Below are 22852 nucleotides of genomic sequence, written 5' to 3' on the forward strand. Positions count from 1 at the left end.
AGGCAAACAAACGTGACGGTTTTATGTGCTGCCCATGTGCCATATGTAAGAATACAGTGGAATATCCTTGCTCAAAGACTCTTCATTCACACTTGTTCAAGTCAGGTTTCATGTCAAACTATATTTGTTGGACGAAGCACGGAGAAACCGGTGTTGTAATGGAAGAAGGTGAAGAAGAACAATGGGATGACAATGATATTATTCCCGATGGTGCGTGCTTCAATGATACTGCAATGGGAGAAGCTGAAGAAGAGGTAGCCGCAGAAGATGATCCAGCTGATGATCTTTGTCAGGTCATTCGTGATGCACAAAGAGAATGTGAAAGTGAAAAGGAGAAGATCAAGTTCAAGCGGATGCTAGAAGATCACAAGAAATTGTTGTACCCAACTTGTGATGCAGGGCAGAAAAAGTTGGGAACCACACTAGAATTGCTGCAATGGAAGGCAAAGAATGGTGTATCTGACAAGGGATTTGGAGAGTTACTAAAAATCCAAAAGAAGATGCTTCCGAAGGACAATGAATTGTCCGCCACTACCTACGAAGCAAAACAAGTTGTCTGTCCTATGGGGCTAGAAATCGAGAAGATACATGCATGTCCTAATGCATCCTGTACCGTGGCAAAGAGTACGAGAAATTGGATGCATGCCCGGTATGCCATGCATCGCGGTATAAGATCAGGCGAGATGACCCTGGTGATGTTGAGGGCAAACGTCCGCGGAAGAAAATACCTGCCAAGGTTATGTGGTATGCTCCTATAATACCACGCTTGAAACGTCTGTTCAGAAACAAAGAACATGCAAAATTGTTGTGATGGCACAAAGAAGACCGTAAGGTAGACAATATGTTGAGACACCCTGCTGATGGGTCCCAGTGGAGAGCAATCGACAGAGAATTCCCAGAGTTTGCAAATGACGCAAGAAACTGAAGGTTTGCTTTAAGTATAGATGGTATCAATCCTTTTGGAGAGCAGAACAGTAGTCATAGCACTTGGCCTGTTACTCTAAGTATCTACAACATTCCTCCTTGGTTATGCATGAAGCGGAAGTTCATTATGATGCCTGTGCTCATCCAAGGCCCAAAGCAACCTGGCAATGACATCGATGTGTACCTGAGACCACTTATTGACGAACTTCTCATTTTGTGGAATAAAGAAGGTGTACGTGTGTGGGATGAGTACAAATAGGAACACTTTGATATGCGAGCATTGTTGTTCGTAACAATCAATGATTGGCCTGCTCTAAGTAATCTTTCAGGACAGTCAAACAAGGGATATAATGCATGCACACACTGCTTCGGTGATATTAGAGGTGTATTCTTAAAAAAATGTCGAAAGGTCATCTACCTTGGCCATCGTCGATTTCTTCCTGCAAATCACCCCATAAGAAAGAAAGGCAAGCATTTTAAAGGAAAGGCAGACCACCTAACCAAGCCTCGCAACTGAACCGGTGAGGATGTACTCGATATGGTCAATGATGTGAAAGTCGTCTTTGGAAAAGGACATGGTAGCCAACCTATTCTGAACGACGCTAATGGTCACGCACCCATGTGGAAGAAAAAATCCATATTTTGGGACCTACCCTATTGGCAAGTCCTAGAGGTCCGTAGCTCGATCAACGTGATGCACCTGACGAAGAATCTTTGTGTGAACCTGCTAGGCTTCATGGGTGTGTATGGAAAGCCTAAGGACACATTTGAAGCACGACAGGACCTGCGTTGTTTGAGAGAAAGAGACAACCTACATCCAGAGAAGACAGATGATGGACGCCATTACTTATGTCCTGCCAGCTACACTCTAAGCAAAGAGGAGAAGGAAATCATGTTTGAATGCTTAAACAACATTAAGGTACCATCTGGATTCTCCTTGAATATAAAGGGTATTATAAATGTGCCAGAGAAGAAATTCTGTAACTTAAAGTCCCATGACTGTCACGTTCTCATGACGTAATTACTTCCAGTTGCATTAAGAGGAATTCTACCTCCAAATGTACGTCTAGCCACCGTGAAGCTATGTGCATTCCTCAATGCAATTTCTCAGAAGGCAATTGATCCAACTGATCTAGCTAAACTACAGAATGATGTGGTTCAATGTCTCGTCATCTTTGAGTTGGTGTTCCCTCCTTCCTTCTTTGATATCATGACACACCTCCTAGTTCACCTAGTCAAGGAGATTTTCATTCTCGGTCCTGTGTTTCTACACAACATGTTCCCCTTAGAGAGATTCATGGGAGTCCTGAAGAAATATGTTCACAACCGTGCTCGCCCAGAAGGAAGCATCGCCAAGGGCTATGGAATAGAAGAGGTCATTGAGTTCTATGTTGACTTTATTCCCGACCTTGACTCGATTGGTGTTCCTGAATCGAGACATGAGGGGAGACTAAGTGGAAAGGGGACACTAGGGAGGAAAACATATATTGGTACGGATTATGATTATTTCAATAAAGCGCACTACATAGTTCTACAGAACTCCTCTTTGGTAGATCCGCATATTGAGACACACAAGGATCTCTTACGATCCAAGTTTCCAGGGAAGACTGAAGCTTGGATTACGCGTAAGCACATGGAAACTTTTGGCGGTTGGTTGCGAAAAAAATGTCAAGGTGATGAGAGCATCCATGAGCAACTGTATTTATTGGCTATGCAACCATCATGGCATATCATCACATACAAAGGGTACGAGATAAATGGGAACATATTCTACACAGTAGCCCAAGATAAAAGGAGTACCAACCAAAACAGTGGTGTCCACATAGATGCCACAGACCCGAATGAGAATAAGCAGACATATTATGGATGCATAGATGAAATATGGGAACTAGAATATGCACCTACTTTGAAGATCCCATTGTTCAAGTGCCAATGGGTCAAGGTGACCGGAGGCGGGGTAACAGTAGACAACGAGTATGGAATGACAACAGTAGACCTTAGTAATATTGGGTACAAAGACGAACCATTCGTCCTTGCCAAGGATGTGAATCAGGTGTTCTATGTCAATGATATGTCTACCAAACCAAAAAGAGGGAAAAATGATAATGACTCAACCAAAGAGCCAAAGCGCCACATAGTTCTTTCAGGGAAAAGAGTCATCATGGGAATTGAGGACAAGTCGGACATGTCAGAAGATTATGAAAAGGATAACCGAATTCCGCCATTCAAAGTGAACAAAGACCCTAGCATCTTGGTAAATGATGAGGACACTCCATGGTTACAACGCGATCATAACCAAGGGACATACATAAAGAAGAAGTTCACTACTGTGCCCACTTGATGATATAGTGATTTAATGTAGTGTGTGTTTGAGATATTATGTAATAATTGTGAATTCAGATGTTTATTATGTCATGTTTCAAATTAAATCAATGTTTGATTTGGTGGGATTTCTCTCTCAAAAAGGTAAATTAGGATATTGAGTGATGAAAAATTAAAATATTAACGTTAAAATGATGTGAAAACAAATTTCCTGTCCAAAACCAATAGTTTTAATAATTTTAATTAAACACTATATTTTTGCATTAACGAAATAATAAATATTAGTTACATTATGTTTTATAATTGTAACAAAAAATAAAAAAAGTTAGGTTATAGATTTTTCCTATGTGCAATAAAGAAAAAAGAAAATCCATATTTTTAACAAAATAATTTTATGCCTTTTATTTAATTTACTATATATTTAACAAAAACTATTGCATTTCTATTGTATTTAACAAGACTACTGCTTAAAACACGCGGGAAACGAAACTGCAGCCCACCTTTACTCCCGGGTTGGAAGCCCACCCGGGAGTAAAGGTGGGCTGCAGTTTCGTGGCCCGCCAAAAAAAACCCTTTACTCCCGGTGCGTGTTACCAACCGGGAGTAAAGGTATACCTTTACTACCTTTACTCCCGGTTGGTAACACGCACCAGGAGTAAAGGGACCTTTACTCCCGGTTGGTAATACGCACCGGGAGTAAAGTACCTTTACTCCCGGTTGGTGACTGGCACCGGGAGTAAATCTCCCTGGTATATAACCGCCAGTGCCTGGCGCAGATCGATCCCCTCCTCTTCTTCCTCGTCGAACACCGCCGCCCTCTTCTTCCTCGCGCCGCCGCCGATTCATCTTCCGTGACATCGGAGCCCGCGCCTCGCCTCGTGCGGCCCTCCACCGCCGACGACCTCATGCGGCCCTCCACCGCGCGCGCCCATGGCCCTCCACCGCGCCCACCCGAGGTGAGTTCGTCTCTTGGCTTTCATGGCAATGGCGCGCGGCTGTCATGGCCACTGGCCGGGTTCCAAAAACCAGTGAGCTAGACAACGCTAACAACGCTAGCAACGACGAGAGCTTCCACAACATTCAAAGCTTCCATTTTTTTTATCCCACCCAACCCAGACTACCCAGCCAGGCAGCCATGGCCGCCTCGTCGGAGGATTTCGTGGCTGACCCTATCGAGCCCTTCTCCCCCTCCATCTTCCTCGACCTGCCCCCGACGCCCTGCCCGGACGGCAATGGTGAGGGCAAGGACCCGGCCTCCGATGACCTCGCATGCAACTGGGGGATGCTGGCGTCCGGAGTGACGCTGCCGCCGCGAAGGAGATGGAGAAAAAGGCCAACCATACCATGCTTGCAGCCATCGATGGTGACCACGCCGCGCTAGCCTCGGCGTTCTTCAGCGCCCAATAGGATGGGGGAAGCGACGCCATGCTCAACTTGGCATTCCTGAAGGGCATGGAAAAGGCCAACAAGTTCCTACCTAGAGACATCGATCTGCTGCGTGGCTCTGCCACCATCCTTCAACAAGGTTGCCTTTCAAGGTTCAAGCCTTCTGTTGGTAGCTAGGGAGCATGTAACCATGCCGTAGATATAAGGGTCGCTCACCTGGGAGCCGTCATCCACATCCTGGTAACGGTAGGTGGCCTCTCGAAGCTACGGCATGCGAATCATTTCCTTGATTGTTACTGGCGAATCATATACGTCGTCATCAGCACATCGGCCACCGCGCCGACATGTATATATACGTCATTTGTATTCATATGCATGTATATATATGTCGCGGAGCACCGCTGCTCTCGTTCGCCCATGCGTTTCTATGTATACGGCGGAGCACCGCCGCCCTCGTTCACCCATGTGTACAAACATATATACGGCTGTGCTTGCTCCGATCCTACCATCGATCTCCATGCATGAAACACTACGTACATATGTTTTAGGCAACGATCATGGTAACCGTATGTACATGTTGTTCATGTTTTCTTTTATTCCTACGTGCATGCTTTGATACAGTAGCGAAACATTGTTGGTTGTCACTTGCATATGTACGTACGTCAACAAATGTGTGTATCGATCACAAACCCAAACGTATACTTAGCTAATTTTCATGGCACATCGCATACGGCGTTCAGACGGGCATTATTCTCTGTCACGCTAACTATTATAAGAAAGAAAGCGCCAAAGGAACACATCGAAAAAAATTACAGTGTATACGCGCCATCTATAAGCGCCATGCGTTTCTATGTATAAGCGCCATGCATTTCTATGTATACGGCGGAGCACCGCCACCCTCGTTCGCCCTAGGGTTTATACGGTGGAGCACCGCCGCCCTCGTTCACCCTAGGGTTTATACGGCGGAGCACCGCCGCCCTCGTTCGCCCTAGGGTTTAGGGTTTATATGGCGGAGCACCGCCGCCCTCGTTCGCCCTAGGGTTTAGGGTTATGCCACCCTCGTTCGATCATTTTTGGTGGGTGAAGGTTGGTTTGCAGGTGGTTGTGGATGATATAGCTGAGTCTATGAAGGATATAGCTCAGTCTATGAAGAGTGTGCTTGAAGTGGTTTTGTTGTAAATTTGGCGTGTTGTTGTGAACCTCTTCGAGGGTTCCAATCATTGTAAACATTATTTGGAGTTGTTTACTCGACGAGTCAGGATGCAGTGCGATTTTGTTGTCACTTTGGTTTGCAGCAACGCCCCCTTTTCTTTTAGGCGATGCTCATCGTTTATTATTCTCAGAAACTTGACTCGCAACGATGCCCCCTTTCTTTCAGGTGAGGCTTGCTATTTTCCGTTTAATAAAACCTAATGCGTAGCGACGCCCCCCTTTTGTTTCAGGCGGGATCGCCGCCAAAACCTACTCGCTTCCTGATTCTTCTTATCATACAAACCAACCTTCACCCGTCAAAACCTACTCGTTTAGGGTTTAGGGTTTATACGGCGGAAGATTTTATGCATGTAAGCAAAGATTTGACGTACTATATATTGGTTTTGTTTTTTGAAGCTAGATGGCCGACCCGAGAAACATGGATGAGGAGGAGTTGATGATAAATTTGATCAACACTGGCACTCAAGTTGCCGGCGATGATGGTGCTAAAAATAACATGCAAGAGGGTGCAGATGACGGGAGTCAGTACTTAGCTCTTGAACAAAATGAGCAACAACATATTGGCCAAGTATATATTTTTTATTATTAGCTATATATATTATCATATGTCTTATGTGTGCTCATGACATTAAAAATAATGTTTATGTTTTGTAGCCCTCTGGATCGACATCAACAACTACAATGAAGAGTAAAAATGTTCGAGGTCCCAAAAAGCCATTGGAGGGCCGCTTCATCATCTCGGAATTCAATGTGGATACAGGAGAACCGGGGGGGGGGGCGAATAAAATGAAATTCGTGCACCACTGTGGTTACCTTGTATGGGACCGGCTCCCGATCAGTACCCGCGAATGGAAGAAGAAGACCAATGCTCCTCATATCAGTTTTGTCTCCGATCGTGACAAGATGTTAATTTGGAAAGATGTCTTGGTACATTTCACGCTCCAAATAGATGGTTATGATGATATAATAGATGGTGATGAATTGAAGGAGCGAGTTAGGGATTAGGCAATGAAGAAGATGGCCACCCAGTTTCAGACTTGGAAGAAACACCTATACACGACGTATGTCAAGAAGAACATAGCACCAGATTTTACTGTCCCAAGCCCGATCTCAAAGCAGAGGCCCTATTGGGATGAGTTTGTACAGTACAAGACTTCGGAAGAGGGTGTGAGTCGGGTGATACAGAACCAACGTAATGCCCAATAGAAGACATACCACCATAACTTGGGATCAGGTGGCTACCCGACTGCCATTAAGAAGTGGAACAAAATGGAAGCAGACCTTCTTGCCAAGGGTATCACACCAGAATCACTCGAGTGGGGAGAACGTGCAAAGAATTGGTTTTTTCGCTCATGGGGGAACACTGGACCAGGAGACAGGGAAGTGCGTTTATGGCGCAAGACTGCAAGAAGCAGCAGAAAGATTGTTTTATGCTCAGAGAGCTATTGCTAGTGGTGCGTTCAGGCCCAACAGAGAGAAGGATGAGCTGACATACACCATCGGGACTATTGAACATGGTGGCCGAACTAGAGGCAAAGGAAGTGTCTCGTGGGAGCATGGATTCCCTCAGGACAGACCTTCCTACAGAAGCCGCCAGAGAAAGAAGGAAGAAGAGGCACAGCGGCTCTAGAGGTTGGAGGAAGCGGTGCATGAAGCATAGGAGCGGGAAAAAACCTTGAAGCGAGAATGCAGGAGGAAATCAGAAGGCAAGTGCAAATAGCAGTGAGTGCAAGCAAGCAGGCATCAGAGCCAAGAATCAACATTAGCCAATCTGTTCAGTTGAAAAGCAGCTGTGCTTCCACGGAGATACCAAATCAAGGGGACACAGGACTGCGCTTCCCTGTGGATGACGTCACTGAACCTTGTACATCGTGTGAGCTACACATTCCGAAGGGGAATTCCACAATCAAGGTGGCTATCGGTCTTGTTAATCCTATCGACCGAACCAAGACACCAAGGATTCATGGGAATATAATCCAAGAAGGATATGCTACCATCTCGGTAGATAAAGCTGAAAAAGGTTTTAGTGATTTGCCTCTTGACATTCCTGGAGGTGATGGCGAGAAGACTCTAGGAGAAGCGGAGAAGACATTCATTCTATGGCGCAAGCGCTACATCATCATTCCTAGGATGTCGGCTCCACCTCCTCCTGAACTACCTCACCATAGGTACGTGCGGATGAAAACACTACATCATTAATTTGTATTGGCTTAAATAATTAACAATCTGCTCATAATAATATGTCATTCCTTTTTTTATAGCAGATCCTCCCCCAACCTAAATCCAATTGTTCAATCGCCAGATCATCATAGTGCTCTGTACGATGACATTGTGTTGGAAGGCGAGGCTGCATCCACACCATCTCCAAGGAGGTCTCCAACGCCGCAGCCGCCACCTCCAAGGAGGTCTCCAACGCCGCTGCCAACACCTCCAAGGAGGTCTCCAACGCCTCCTCCGCCCCCGCCTACCAAGAAGCCTAGCAAGAGGCCAGCCCCGCAAACAAAGAACCAGTCCCCGCCGGCAAAGAAAGCCACCGTGAAACCAAGGGCTATTCCCAAAATAATATCTGAAGAGAAGGAAGAAGGAACTGATGCATATAAAAAAGATATGTCTAGATTCTATGACAAACTTAAAAAGAATCAAGAAGCAAGGAGAAACCCAGAGAAACCATACTTCTTCGTAGCTCTAGATATTCTAAGAAAAAGGGTGGCTTCTTACCAGCAACAACAGCGGGAATCTCGTAAGCCGTCCAAATCAACGTTATCGGACTATGACCGCACTCTCACCAAGTCAATTGAGGCGGCACAGAAAAAGAAGTGGGCAGGGAAAGGAGTTGCCCAACTCGGACAACAAGCGCACCAATCAGTCCCCCCGCTAGTTGTTGGTAATGAATATGGTACGAATTTAGGATTAATGCATCAGGCAAACATACCTCCGGATGTCGATTTGGATCATCTTGGTGAATTTATTGATGAGACTGGTCTCGACCTTTACCAAATGTTTGGTGATGGAAACATTGAGAGTGCGTCAGAGGTTGATATTTGGAAGAAAAAATTTATACTAGGCCAGAGTCTATACAACCCTCAAGCCTTATCTGATCTGGGGACGCAAATGTACCTGCTAAACAAGTGGTACATGCAGGCGTCTACCGGTGGAGACTTCTGCATTGGTGTCAGAATTAGAGACGAACATTGGTTCTGTGGCGATGATGTTATGTATGTTGACTTTGCAGAATTTCATCAACTATGCCACCTGACCTCTCTGGACAAAGTTATCATTAGCTGCTATTGCCTGTAAGTAATAATTCTTTCGATCTATTATTAAACTCATCATATGTGTGTATATGCATATAAATTATCCTAACAAGTACTATATATGCATATTTACAATGACAGAGCTCAGAAAGGAAGGTTGCAATGAAATTGGTTTTGTTGATCCCCATATAGTATTCAAAGACCCAGTTACTCCAAAGACTAATTAGAAGTCTGAGTCAGAGAGTAACCTCATGAACTTCTTAGTGAACCAACGCCACAAGAAGGATATACTCTTTCCCTACAACTTCAAGTGAGTGTTAATAATGTCGATCATCCTTAATGGCTCATATGTTGATTCTAGTTAATTAATGAGTGTTATGCGTTATATCCTATAAACACATGCAACAATCACTGGATATTGATGGACATCGATCTGGTGAAAAGTCACTTGATAATCTATGACTCGATGAGAAAACCACAACAAGACTACTAAGATATGATAGATATTATCCAGAGGTAATTTCGGTGTCTCTAGCAACTATATATACACACAAACATGATGATTAACTATATCTGATGACGTGGCAATTTTTTTATTGGGTAGTGTTTGAAAAACCTTTATTGAGAAGCAACACATGGGAAAATGCAAAGCGCCATTGAATGTAATCCCTTTGAAAGTAAGTCCCCTAAATCGCATCATCTTTATTAATTAAACATATAGCTTTCACCAGATCACTAGATTGGATGACAAATCTTTTTCTCGTAAAGTGGTGTCTGAGGCAGGAATAGGGGAACAACTACTGTGATTACTATGTTTGCAAGTTTATCAAGGTAGTCTTCCAAAGAACTCCTACAGAGAGACTAAAAGTACGTTAAAAATACACTATATATTCATTTAATTATTATTATTGATTGTGTTACTATGTCTTTATATATATATGTACATATATTAATTTATTTTCCTTTAATTCAAACCTGTAGACTCGATGGTTGGAGGAAAAGGTCATACGGCAAGACCAAATCAAAGCAATTTAAGAGTCTATAGCCGGATTTTTTAATGAGCAGGTCATCGATTCCAAGGGCGAGTTCTACTTCGACCCAACACTGCCATGGAAGCCAAGCTAGAGGATAAGAGAAAACTTGTTATATCACAACAACTGTAATGCAATCTTTTTGTAATATATGCACATGAAATAATATAATGTAAAATATACATATGCATGCATGCATGTAAATATATATATGATGCATGCATATATATATATATATATACATATATATATATATATATATATATATATATATATATATATATATATATATATATATATATATATTTCTATGCTTGTATTGTGTGATTTAATACGTTCATTGTGCTTGAACCGAAACATACTATACGCGCGTATAAATGTATAATTAGCAGCGTACAATACGACTTCGAAAACCTATTTTGAAAAGAAAAGAAAAAAATGAAAAGAAAAGAAAAAAGAAAAAAACCTTTAGTCCCGGTTCGTATTACCAACCGGGACTAAAGGTGCCGGCCATCGTGGCATGTCATGAGTCACCTTTAGTCCCGGTTGGTGTTACCCACCGAGACTAAAAGTCCTCCTTTAGTCCCGGTTCCTGACCCGGGACTAAAGGACCCCCTTTAGCCCCGAATACTTGATCCCGGGTGGAGAACCAGGACTAGAGGGGGTTTTCCACCGAAAATAAAGCTCTGTTCTCTACCAGTGAGTTGATCGAGATCCAAATAAGGCCTTGTATTAGGGCAATGTAGATGTATAGATATTCTAAAATGAATGGGCACGGTACCAGCCTGGTGATGGTGAGCTGCCTGAGAGCACCTGCATCCGATCCACCAGCCTGCAGGCACGTGTGGTGGCACGGCTACTCAAGCGCAAGCGCACAGAGCCCTACGTGCAGTGCCAGCCGCACAGGCTCCGAACGACGCAGCACGACTCTCCGCGCAATCCCACTGGCTGGCGACTGCGTGCTCTGCCCACTGGTCCGCGCGCGATCTCTAGGCTAGCACGCATCTTCTCTGTCAGGTCAGGTCTTCTGAACTAGAGACAGCTATGCTACATAGCTCACCACCATTATATTCCGTGTGCGGCTTCTTGAGACCCCATCACCTTCACCTCACCTCACAGAGATGCAGAGGAGATCGGAATTCGGAAGGGGAGGAGAGAGTCGCCCACCACCACCAGCAGCAGCAGTAATCTCCCTGCTGCTCGAACAAGCGGTGTGTTATTATAGCTAGGCTGCGGCTGCACATGCACTGTGCTGTGCTGGCCAACAATACACTTCTCTTTCCACCAGTACAGTCACGAAGAAGTACTCCAGCAGAGTAGCAGCAGCAGCAGTATTATAGCCACCACCACCGATCGGTCGACCGGAGACGATGCAGCCGGCTTGCTCCGCCGCGCTGCTCGCCGCCTTCCTCGTCGTGCTGGCTTATTCAGTCGTGAGCTGCCGCGGTCAGCTGGCCAACAACTACTACGCCGGCAAGTGCGGCAACTTCAGCGTGGAGGACATCATCCACGACGCCGTCAAGGCCCGCCTCGCGTGGGATAAGAGGATGGTCGCCGGCCTCCTCCATCTGCAGTTCCACGACTGCTTCGTCGCCGTACGCAAACACCACCATGCCTGCTAGCTACCTACCTACCTTTCTTCAATATCTCGTATCATCTATCGATCGATCCATCAATTTCATTATTATTGATTTATTTGTTGTTGAATATATGAAATGAAGGGGTGCGACGCGTCGATCCTGCTGGACGGGCCCAATACGGAGAAGACGGCGCCGGAGAACAGTGACATCTTCGGCTACGACTTCATCGACGACGTCAAGACGGCGCTCGAGAGAGTATGCCCCGGCGTCGTCTCCTGTGCTGACATCATCATCGCCGCAACAAGGGACGCCGTTGGCATGGTGAGTCACCCGGCCCCATTGTATGCTACAATCGAGCTGCGAACAAAGCAACAATGCCGATTGATTTTCTTTTTGAGGAATCGCAATGTTGAACTGAATGACGATGATTGATTTCATTTGCTCCTTTGGCATATATATGATGATTTATCTTTTGTTTTTGCTAAGAGCAGACAATGACTTCAATTTGTAATTATTCACATTGTTAATCCTTTTGTTTGCTTTAATTACTACTAATTACTATTTACAAAGTGATGATTTTTATTGCATCTGAACAAAGTATTAACGTGTATTAATCTGCGTGCACAACAATGCAATGCAAGTCCAGTGCGGAGGGCCGAGCTACCAAGTGCAACTAGGCAGAAGAGACGGCATGGTGTCACAAGCGTCAATGGCGAGCATTCTGCCGGGCCCCAACGTCGACGTCCCCACCGCTATCGATCTATTCGGACGAAAGGGCATCAACGCCCTCGAGATGGTCAGCCTAATTGGTACGCCCTCGCCGCCTATATATGCTACGATGTTGCATTTCTATTTTAATGCAGAAAACGAGACATAAAAAGTTAGCGAATTGAAAGATCAATACGTAATTACTGGTGGCCAGTACAACTTGTGTTGAAAGTTTTACCACCCACGTGCATGCATGTCCTCTCTTCGGTAACATGAAGCAGACTGGTTTTACAAAATAAATTAGCCTCTTTTGACCTAGAACACAGCTAAGCGTATCGATTCAATGTGCAGATATCAAGGGCAGCTCAACACATGGAATATCACGTACACGGTACACCAGTGTTGTGTTGGCACATAAAATAAACAGTTAGGATATTTAGATATGCGTTAATTTATTGCTGAGCTATAGTTTGCAGTTGGTCTAGCGTTATACTGTACTAAGTACTACTATATTGTTAATTTGTGATCTTGGTACAGATATATCATATTTATTACATTAAGCAGAAAGAGAGTTTTAAGCGAAACAACAGACTCGGTAATACTCTGATTACCAAGGCCAACACACACGCACCCACCGGACAACACAGGGGACTACATGATTGAACCAAATTTAAGAACTCCACGGGACTGCGCTCAGCGTCCAGACAGAAGGATGCCGAGCTGCCTGTACCCAGCCATTCGCCGGTCCTCCGCGACGAGGCGAATGTCCACGGCGAGCTCCCTCGCTGTACGTGTACTGTCATCGAAGGTCCTCGCGTTCCTTTGTTTCCAGAGCATCCAACCGATCAAGAACACGATGGAGTCAAACCCGCGCCTAAAGTGCTTGTCGACGCGCTTCCTATTGGACAGCCACCACTCCATGAACGGCTGCAGGCAAACATCCACATTAGGCAAGTGAAGCCAGTCCATCCAGGTCACCCAGACCTCGCGGTTGTACGCACAGCCCAGCAAGATGTGATCAATTGTCTCTGGCTCCTGGTCGCAGGTGATGCAAGCGTCCGTTGGTTGAAGGCCATGGCGGTGACGACGCTCACCGGTCCAGCATCTATCCTGCAAAGCCAACCAATAGAAGAAGCGAACACAGGGCGGCGTAGCCGTCTTCCACAACTGTGCAGCGCCTCTGACCGGCGAAGAGCCAAGGAACATGGCCCCATAAGCCGATGCGGCCGAGTAGTTCCCGCTCTCAGTTAGGTGCCAAGAAAGGACGTCCGGATCGGATGAGAGCTGAACATTCTCTAGCAAATCACATAGCCTCCCAAACTGAAGAAGCATCATCATGGAAACTGCGCTAGACAAATGACGTACCCAAGCGTTACCATTTAGAGCCTCAGACACCGACGCCCTCCTCTTCCTGGGGCGAACTGCCGCAAAAACGGTGGGGGCAAGCTGCACGATGCTTGATCCATTGAGCCACCGGTCTGTCCAGAATAGAGTGCACTCACCATTGCCCACTGTAAACGTGGTCGCAGCCTAGAACAGCCGGAGCACGACGCGCTCGCACGCGGGCGGCACGATGCCGCGCTTCCTGTCCCGCCAAATCCATCAGACCCGCAGCGCCAGACCAGCCCGTCACAGGTCCGCAATGCCCAGGCCACCCAGCTCCTTAGGCCGGCACACATTGATCCATGCAACCTTGCATTTGCCTCCCGCAACCTTGTCCGACCCGGTCCAAATAAAGGCACGCCGCAGTTTATCGATCGCCGCAATAGCCCAAGGGGACAGGCCAAGGGTAATCGAAGTATGGACCGGTATCGCAGAGAGTGTGCACTTGACTAGTGTGGATCGGCCGGCCACGTTGAGCAGCCGACCCTTCCAACCCAGGATGCGTGCAGCGATCTTGTCTATCAAAGGCTGCTCGTTGGCCCTCTTCAGCTTGTACACCGACAGCGGTATTCCCAAATAGCAGCAGGGGAACTCTTGCACCTTGCAAGAAAGGATGGTGAGCACCAACTCCATGTCAGTCTCCGTGCAGTGCAGCGGCGTTGCCAAACTCTTATCAAGGTTTGCGAACAAACTAGAGGCACGTCCGAAGGTGTTCAAGATTGCCTTAATGGTCAGCAGGCTGCGCTCCTCCGGTGCCACAAAAATGACGAGGTCATCAGCATACAAGCTGGCCCTCGCCGTGACCAACCCAGGTACCTGCGAAAGAAATCGTTGTTCCTCAGCCCACTACAACATGTGGTTGAGCACCTCCATCACCCGCACGAAGAGCATCGTTGACAACGGATCACCCTGCCTCAATCCTCTAGCATGGCATATTATCCTCCCCGGCCTTCCATTGAGGAGAATTTTAGTGCTGGACGTCGCAAGGATGGCTGACACCCAATTCCTCCATCGTAACCCAAAGCCCATGTGGGTTAGAACATCGAGCAGGTAAGTCCAGGAGACCGAATCAAACGCCTTAGCAATGTCAATTTTAAGCAAAACACATGGCGACCTTTGCCTGTGGATCTCCTTGCATGCCAGCTGCACGTCTCTAAAATTGTCATGAATGCTACGACCCTTAATGAAGGCACTTTGGTTCCTCAGGACCAAACGGTCGAGATCAGCAGCCAGCCTGTTTGCCATGCACTTGGTGATGAGCTTCCCGAAGCTGTGGATAAGGCTGATTGGGCAGTAGTCCTTGATCTCCGATGGCTGATTGTTCTTTTTAAGTAAAATCATATGAGCGTCATTTAGATGCTGAAGACTCCGGAAGTCTTGCGCCCAGAAAGCGTTTATAGCTGCCATAACCTCATTCTTTATGATGGGCCACGCCACCTTGTAGAAAAGCCCAGTGAAGCCGTCCGGACCCGGCGCCTTGTCCGGCGACAGGTCGCGGATGACGGCTGCGACTTCGACCTGTGTGAAGAGCATCTCCAAGGCCTGCAGGTCCAAGGATGGCAGGCCCAGCGCCGCCATGTTCATCCTTCGTGATCTGGTGAAGTCGGTGCCAAGCAGAGCGACGTAGTGGCTGTACATGGCATCGACCATTGCATGGTCCGTGACCAGCTGCAGTCCCTGGACACTGAGGGAGTGTATGTTGTTTTGGCGCCGGCGGTGGCACGCCTGTAGGTGGAAAAATTTTGTATTCGCGTCCCCTTCTCGCAGAAACGTAATCCTAGAGCGCTGCCGTTGGATCGTACGCAGTAGAGATGCGAGGCCGAGCACCTTGACCTTGAGGCCGCGACGGGTGTCCAGCTCCCACGCGTCCAGCGTGCGCGACCCCTCCTGCTCGTCAAATCTGTGAATCACCTCATGAGCCATAGCAAGCTGCAGCCTAACGCTCCCAACCATTGCATTACTCCATTTGCGCAATTCCAATGCCACGTTCCGCAGCTTGTGATCCAGCTGCCGGAATGGGTCAACGTCATCAAGCGTTGACGCCCAAGCGCGCGCCACTAACTCCTCAAACCCCTTGCACTTGACCCAAAACGTCTCAAATCTGAACCGCCGCTTAGGCGGCCCGAGTGCTTGCAGCTGGAGAAGCAGGGGGCAGTGGTCAGAGCAGTCGGACGAGAGCAGCTTGAGGACATGCTAGGGGAACGCCGTCATCCAGCCATCCATCGCGAATAACCTGTCCAATAGCTCCAAGGTTGGCCGCCCCTGTCCATTCGACCACGTGAAACGGTGGCCCTACAGCACGAGCTCGTCTAGCTGTGCTCTGTCAATGAAAGCCCTAAAGTGACGCATGGATCGCCGGTCAAGTCGGTCGTTGTTTTTATCTTGCGCGTGATGAATCATGTTGAAGTCTCCTCCAATGACCCATGGCAGACTTAAACTCCTCCCAAATTGCAGCAACTCATCAAGGAACTGGACCTTGCCATCATCATCTTGCGGTCCGTAGACCCCAGTGAAGCACCAGGCACCAGTCGTGGCCGACACCGGCCCAAGCGAGACCGAGACCCCCATGCATGATGATGACTACCTAGCTCCTCATCAAACTGTTAGGAATCATATGTAAATGATGAATATAAGTTCTTCTGATCGAGGTCTCGGACTTAGAGCACACATGTAACAATTAAATGAATTACCAGAGTTCGAGACCTTTGTAACTTAAACCAGTTTGAGTTTGGTGGAGCACTCCTTGAGTAGCTCCACTGGCCTTCAAACACTACTACATGAATGGTTTCTAGAGACGGCTGATGAGGCTTTGTAGAGATAGGTCGGCCAGCCGTCCCTACTATACCGTCTCTACAAATCATGTATTTGTATGGACGGTTCCCAGACCGTTCTTACAAATTGATTTGTAGAGGCGGCTGGTGTTATCAGCCGCCCCAACAAATCGATTTATAGGGGCGGTTGGTAACACCAGCCGCCCCTACAAAATCGATTTATAGGGGCGGCTTAGTACCAGCCACCCCTATAATACCTATTTGTATGGACGGTTCAGTGTAGAACCACCCCTACAGTATATTTTTCCATAAAAAAAATTTCAAATTTACAATTCAAATTCGACCAGATCATACATACATACATATATACTCAAAGTGGCTACAGAATAAGTTATTTTGTAGCTAGCTACAAAGTAGTAGTTATATATATATATATATATATATATATATATATATATATATATATATATATATATATATATATATATATATATAATTCAAATCTAACCACAAGCACAAGAACATTAAATAAACTACCATTACAAGTTCAATTCACAAGTATATATACAATCCATCGTTAAAATTATCAACCAATTTAATATAAATGTTAACTTAGGCAATAGAAAGAGACAACAACAATCAAACTTAGAATTCACCTGACTAAAAATTTAATAAGAATTTGAAGGCATTTTATAAAATTCAACATTTGCAGAGGAAAGTACTGTCAAGTTCTTTCATTTCTGAGAACTGTTGAGATACGAAGATGGATACTTGACACAGAAACAAATAAAAGGAAGGTTCAGAGAAGTGATAGCTGAAACCTTTATGAATATATGTGCTTGAACTTTGTGTTGCTATCGACCTGCAAGCATAACTGAACCAGAAAAAGAGTTGTTCAAAGACAATCAAATCTGAACTTTAGTGGAGAACTGAAGCAACCAGATAGACTATTACGTAGATGAAAATACAGTAAGAGACAGTCAGACATCCTAGGCGTTTTCTGTAAGTATCCATGTATATCCGCAGTCAAAGGTTCACAATTCAAAGGGATGAAGCTTTCTGGCATTATACCAACAAATCAGTTACTCATCTCACTAGTACCTTTTTTGGTTGCCATTGCAAATTGAAAGAATCCAAATATGAAAATAATCACAGAAAAGCATGCAAAGAACATGATTCATGAGGCTCCCTGAAAATTACATGTATGCAGAAATCTTGCATACTACAGCATATTCATAGTCTTTAGAGAAGCTCATAAGAAACATATTATATCCTATACTTCTTTTTTATTGCAGCCTTGCAATTTATACTGGTTTTAGCACAAACAAAATGCACTGACAAATTATGCATAAATCTTGTGTAACGAGAAATTTAACTAACCATTCACTGGACGACAAGGTTTTTATAAATAAAATTTATTGCCAAAAATAAGTTTGCCTTTTATAGTAAGAACATGTGGAAGTGGAACATGACAAATTATTCATCGGTTGACAGATTCAGTGACAAATTTATAGTAAGATATTTCCATTCACTAGACAAATTCATTATATGTACTTAATTACAGTAAATCCTATATGGACTAATTTACACCAAAAATAAATTAGAAATCCGTAAGATTAAAACAGATTTCATTGGATACAATGACATCCCTGTGGCACTATATATCATATAAAGTGGTATAAAAATCACAAATGGACACCACTCAGGTATTAATAGTGCACAGATTTAAATTTCATTTCTAAGAAAGTACCTATGTAACTTCACTGCTGTGTTGGGCTGAACTTGCGAAAACTAATGTATGATACTCCACTATATTCATACAGTTTTCTTCTCTTATTTAGTAAACCTAGGAATACATCAGACACACTCATACTCGTAGGCACTGCTTCATAATATTATATAAACAACAGATGAAATCTTTGTTAATTATATCTATTTAACTGATTAGATATAAATGGATCTGCTGCATGGTGATCAAAATCGAAGCCAAATCATATGGATTAGGGAGGGAGGAAGAGAGGGGAACCGACCAGCACAGAGATGGGGTTCGCGCTGCCCGAAACGACATGGAGATGACGCAAGGCTACTGAATCTGTCATTGTCGCCTACCTAACCTCACGCTGGTGCCGGAGGAGACGGGGGCGCTGCCACTTGGGGGATGCGCCGTCGAGGGGCAAGGGAGATGGATCCGCCTGTTGTTGCCGACCTCGCCTCAACTTGCCACTGCTTGTGACCAGGAGGGAGGGCGCTGCTTGGTGACCGGGGGCGCCGTCGCGGGCCAAGGAAGACAGATCCGCCGCCGCCGTCGTAGGCCGAGGAAGGCTGATCCATCACCACCATTGCCGTCGCGGGCCGAGGAAGGCTGCTGCGCCGCCGCCGTCGAACTAGCCTCGTGTGCCATCGCTTGGGGGCTGGGGAGGGAACGTCGCCGATTAGGGGCCAGGGTGCGCCGCCGCTTAGGGGCCAAGGTGCGCTGCCGCTTTTGTGAGAGAGAGATGCCCGGGAGGTTGTGGCGGCTGAGAGAAGGGCTAGGGTTAGGGCGGGCGCTTTTATGCGCCCGCTTTTGGGCTAGCCGAAAGGCCAGCGCAACCTAGGCCCAAGTTGGCTACGCGGCTCGGGTTTCACCGCCCGTCGAAATTAATTTCTCTGTCGGTGATTCAGCCGCCCCTACAAATGGACACAGCAGGGGCGGCCGGTAATAGCCCCCTCTACATACCAGCCACCCCTACAATCGACACATTTATAGGGGCGGCTCATATTACCAGCCGTCCCTACTGTGCCATTTGTAGGGGCGGCTCGTATTACCAGTCGTCCCTACTGTGTCATTTGTAGGGATGATTGCTGTGCTGGAGCCCGAGCACGTAACTATAGGGGCTACTCCAATACCAGCCGCCCCTAAAAAAAAGTCCCGTTGCTACAAACTGTTTTTCACGTAGTGAAATCCACTGTTTTGGTGGATCTGAATTTGGTGGAGTTAGATTATTTGGCAAACTTTTTATGGATTAGAGCTATTTTTGCTAAATCTAGAGCTAGGGGAGGTGTCCAAAACAGGCCCTAAGAATCAAAGCTCATGCCCAACACACAAACTACTAGGCATCAATACAATACTATAATGCAAGTGCATTGTATGTGTTTCGTGTGTACATCTCATGCATTGTTTTGCCGTTCCAGGCGCGCACACGGTTGGGGTGACACACTGCTCTGTGATCCACAACCGGCTGTTCAACTACAATGGCACCGGCTTGCCGGACCCGGCCATGGACCCGATGTACGTGTGGATCCTGACGACGTTCGCGTGCCCTAAGGACCAGGCCTACGACAACATCGTCTACCTCGACGACCCATCCAGCATCCTCCTCGTCGACAAGAGCTACTACTTCCAAATCATGAAGCGCCACGGAGTGCTGTCCGTGGACCAGGCTCTCGGCGACCACAAGGCCACCGCGTGGATGGTGAACTTCCTGGCCACCACCGACTTCTTCCCCTCCATGTTCAGCCACGCGCTCAACAAGCTCGCCGCACTCGACGTCCTGACCGGCACCGCCGGCGAGATCAGGAAAAACTGCCGGAGGACCAACTGATGATGTGGATAGATCGATCTGGCAATTAATTGATTGATACACAAAACTAGGTTAATTATTACCAGCAGCTAGCTAGCTAGCTAGACGTCGAGCAGCTGCTGCGAGAAACAGAGAAAGAAAAAAGAGAGAGAGAGAAGAGAAAGCATATATACGCGGCCGGCGACCAATGGATCGATGACTGAGGGAGCATTGCCATCAGTGATATGATAGCATATGGTTTTACCATAGTTAATTTGAATAAAGATTCAATTTACTGGAGTAGTACAAGGATCATTTTTTTTTCGTGTCTTTACCCATTCTTTTGTACGTGGCCGGTATAAAAATAAACGTTCCATGCATATACACCCCTACTTTATACTATTATATATCAGGATTTTCAAAGGAGAAATGTTTAGTGCTTCGTTCTTCTCAGTGAAGGAGCTGGTAAATAATCTTTTCTAGCGCTGCAACAAAAGGAGAACGGTCTGTTCGGTTGGCTGGTTCGTATCGTAGCTGGTTCGTGAAGAAGTACTGCTGGCTGGTTTGTGTGAGAGAAAATATTGTTCTGGCTGAAAATTTACGATTATTTACAACAAGCCACGGCCAAACCTAGTGTGGCCAAACAGTGAGGTCAAACGTCAAATGTACACCTTGGAGGGAGCGTCTGCTAGACTATATGTATGATGACAAAGCAGGCCGGGTAGAGTGCATCCCGAGAGAGCTTTGCCCCCTCTCCGGGACGGCCGACGGGGGCGCTCCCTTCGTGCACCTCTGGAATCTTCGATGGGCCTCATAGTAGATCAGGCTAGTTTTCTTTTTATTCCAACTTCCAAAGTCGCCTTGAACCAGCCACCGGCCCGCGGCATCTGCTTTTTATTCCAACTTCCAAAGTCGCCTTGAATCAGCCACCGGCCCGCGGCATCTGCTGCAACAGTAGCAGCGCCCCCTGCCTCTATCGGTCTGTTCGTTTGGCTTGTGCTTATCGTATACGATCGTAAATTTTCAGCCGAAACAGTATTTTTCTCTCACACAAACTAGCCAGCAGTATTTCTTCACGAACCAGCAACGATACGAACCAGCCAACCGAACAGGCTGTATATACGTATGTACGTTAATATAGGACTTTTTTTTGTGACTACGTTAATATAGGACATATAAAAAGGACAGTGAACGCTAGCTTGCAGTATTCGTCTTGCCCATTTTATTTTGTGTTTGTCGATCTGGTAGGCCTTAATTATTTAGCTATACTTATATCCATCTCAATTGTGATAACAGAGGGGCAGCGTAACAATCAACGTTAGCAAACTAATTCCACAAAAGCATATAAGAAATACCTTGTGTGTATGAATTGAAACAACACCTAAACTTGAATTCATCAAGGCACAAGTTGTCCCATCTTTCAACAACAACATAATTGCATTGATTAGCTCACTACTATATCAGCCCCAACATCACATACTCAATACATTAAAGAACACACATATGTCTTCCGTGCCAACTCATCCATACAAGCAACCACTTCACATACGAAACAACAAGAAGCAAGTGGTCGCTTATCAACACATATGGCAAGAGAAATACCGAATCAAGAGAGGACATCAAGATTTACGTGGAAACCCCTTGCGAGGAAAAACCACGGTGACGACGAGACAAATCCATTATGAGATCAAACAATAAACTGAGGTGGGAGCCAACAAATGAGAGGCTCTAAATCCTCTGCAAAATCTCTCTTTTAGTGGTGGAATTGGTGGATTGAAGATCTCTCTCTCAATCTTCCTAACCCTAGCTCTCTCTCTCTCTCAAGAATAAATGAGGTCACTCACTAGGGGAAGAGGGCACGGCTACCCCTTTGGGTTGGTTTGGGTGTTTTTCTAAAGATTCCTTGAGGTTGCAAGATATTACAAATGAGCACCCTAAATATACTACAAATGGAGTTGCAACTATCACAATTCTCCACCTCAGCGACAATTGACCCATAAAACAAATTGATCAAGCTTCTTGATGCTAAATGCCCAATCTTCAAACCCTTCAATTTTGAGTGAATAAATCAACAAGTAACAAATTCATCGCCACCAAAGCACCACATGGAGCTAGCTTGGGCAAGAATGAATATCAACCAAGTTCAAGCAATGCTCAGTTTGGCTTGGGACCACCTTGGTTAACATATCATCTAGCTTGTCTTTTGTGCTAATGTTTTCAACATATAATTCCTTGTTCACATGAAGTCGAATAAAGAAATTGCACACATCAATGTGCTTGGTTCTCTCATGAAACTTTTCATCTTTTGCAAGGTAAATCGCACTTTGATTATCACAAAAGACAACATAGCCAACTTGCTCGATGCCCAAATCACCAAGAAAACTATACAACCAAATAGTCTCCTTCACCACCTCTGCCAAAGACATAAACTCACCTTCGGTGGTTGATGCAAGGTTGCCCTCCAGCTAACGCAAGACCCACAAAATTGAAACACATAGCCTGTGAGAGAGCACCACTCATCAAGATCCCTACTAGAAAAATTAGAATAAGAGTAACTAATTACTTGCCCCAGACTTGTTGCCCTTTGATCAAACATCAAACCATATTTTGCTTGTGCCTCGAAGATACCTGAGGATCCATTGTACTGCCTTCCAATGTTCTTTGCCTGGATTTGACATAAAATAGCTCACAATACTAACTGCATGTGCAATATCTAGACGTGTGCAAACCATAGCATACATC

The 22852-nt window shown here is 45.7% G+C and overlaps 1 protein-coding gene across 1 annotated transcript; it reads left to right on the forward strand.

Annotated features, from left to right (window-relative positions):
• Positions 1 to 11499: 11499 nt before the first annotated feature.
• LOC136539323 (peroxidase 57-like) lies at positions 11500 to 20152 on the forward strand. The gene is made up of 4 exons (XM_066531278.1): positions 11500 to 11724; positions 11851 to 12030; positions 12356 to 12518; positions 19743 to 20152. Exons 1-4 carry the CDS (start codon positions 11500 to 11502, stop codon positions 20150 to 20152), a joined length of 978 nt encoding a protein of 325 aa, XP_066387375.1.
• Positions 20153 to 22852: the final 2700 nt, after the last annotated feature.

This window comes from Miscanthus floridulus, chromosome 2, assembly GCF_019320115.1.
Source record: "Miscanthus floridulus cultivar M001 chromosome 2, ASM1932011v1, whole genome shotgun sequence".
NCBI classification, from domain to species: domain Eukaryota; kingdom Viridiplantae; phylum Streptophyta; class Magnoliopsida; order Poales; family Poaceae; genus Miscanthus; species Miscanthus floridulus.

What these genes read in the sequence shown, in the direction of transcription:
- LOC136539323 (XM_066531278.1), top strand. Translation starts at nt 11,500, where the DNA reads ATGCAGCCGGCTTGCTCCGCCGCGCTGCTCGCCGCCTTCCTCGTCGTG. An exon ending in CAAGGGACGCCGTTGGCATG is followed by an intron (nt 12,031 to 12,355) that starts GTGAGTCACCCG and finishes ATGCAAGTCCAG; the next exon opens with TGCGGAGGGCCGAGCTACCA. An exon ending in CGAGATGGTCAGCCTAATTG is followed by an intron (nt 12,519 to 19,742) that starts GTACGCCCTCGC and finishes TTGCCGTTCCAG; the next exon opens with GCGCGCACACGGTTGGGGTG.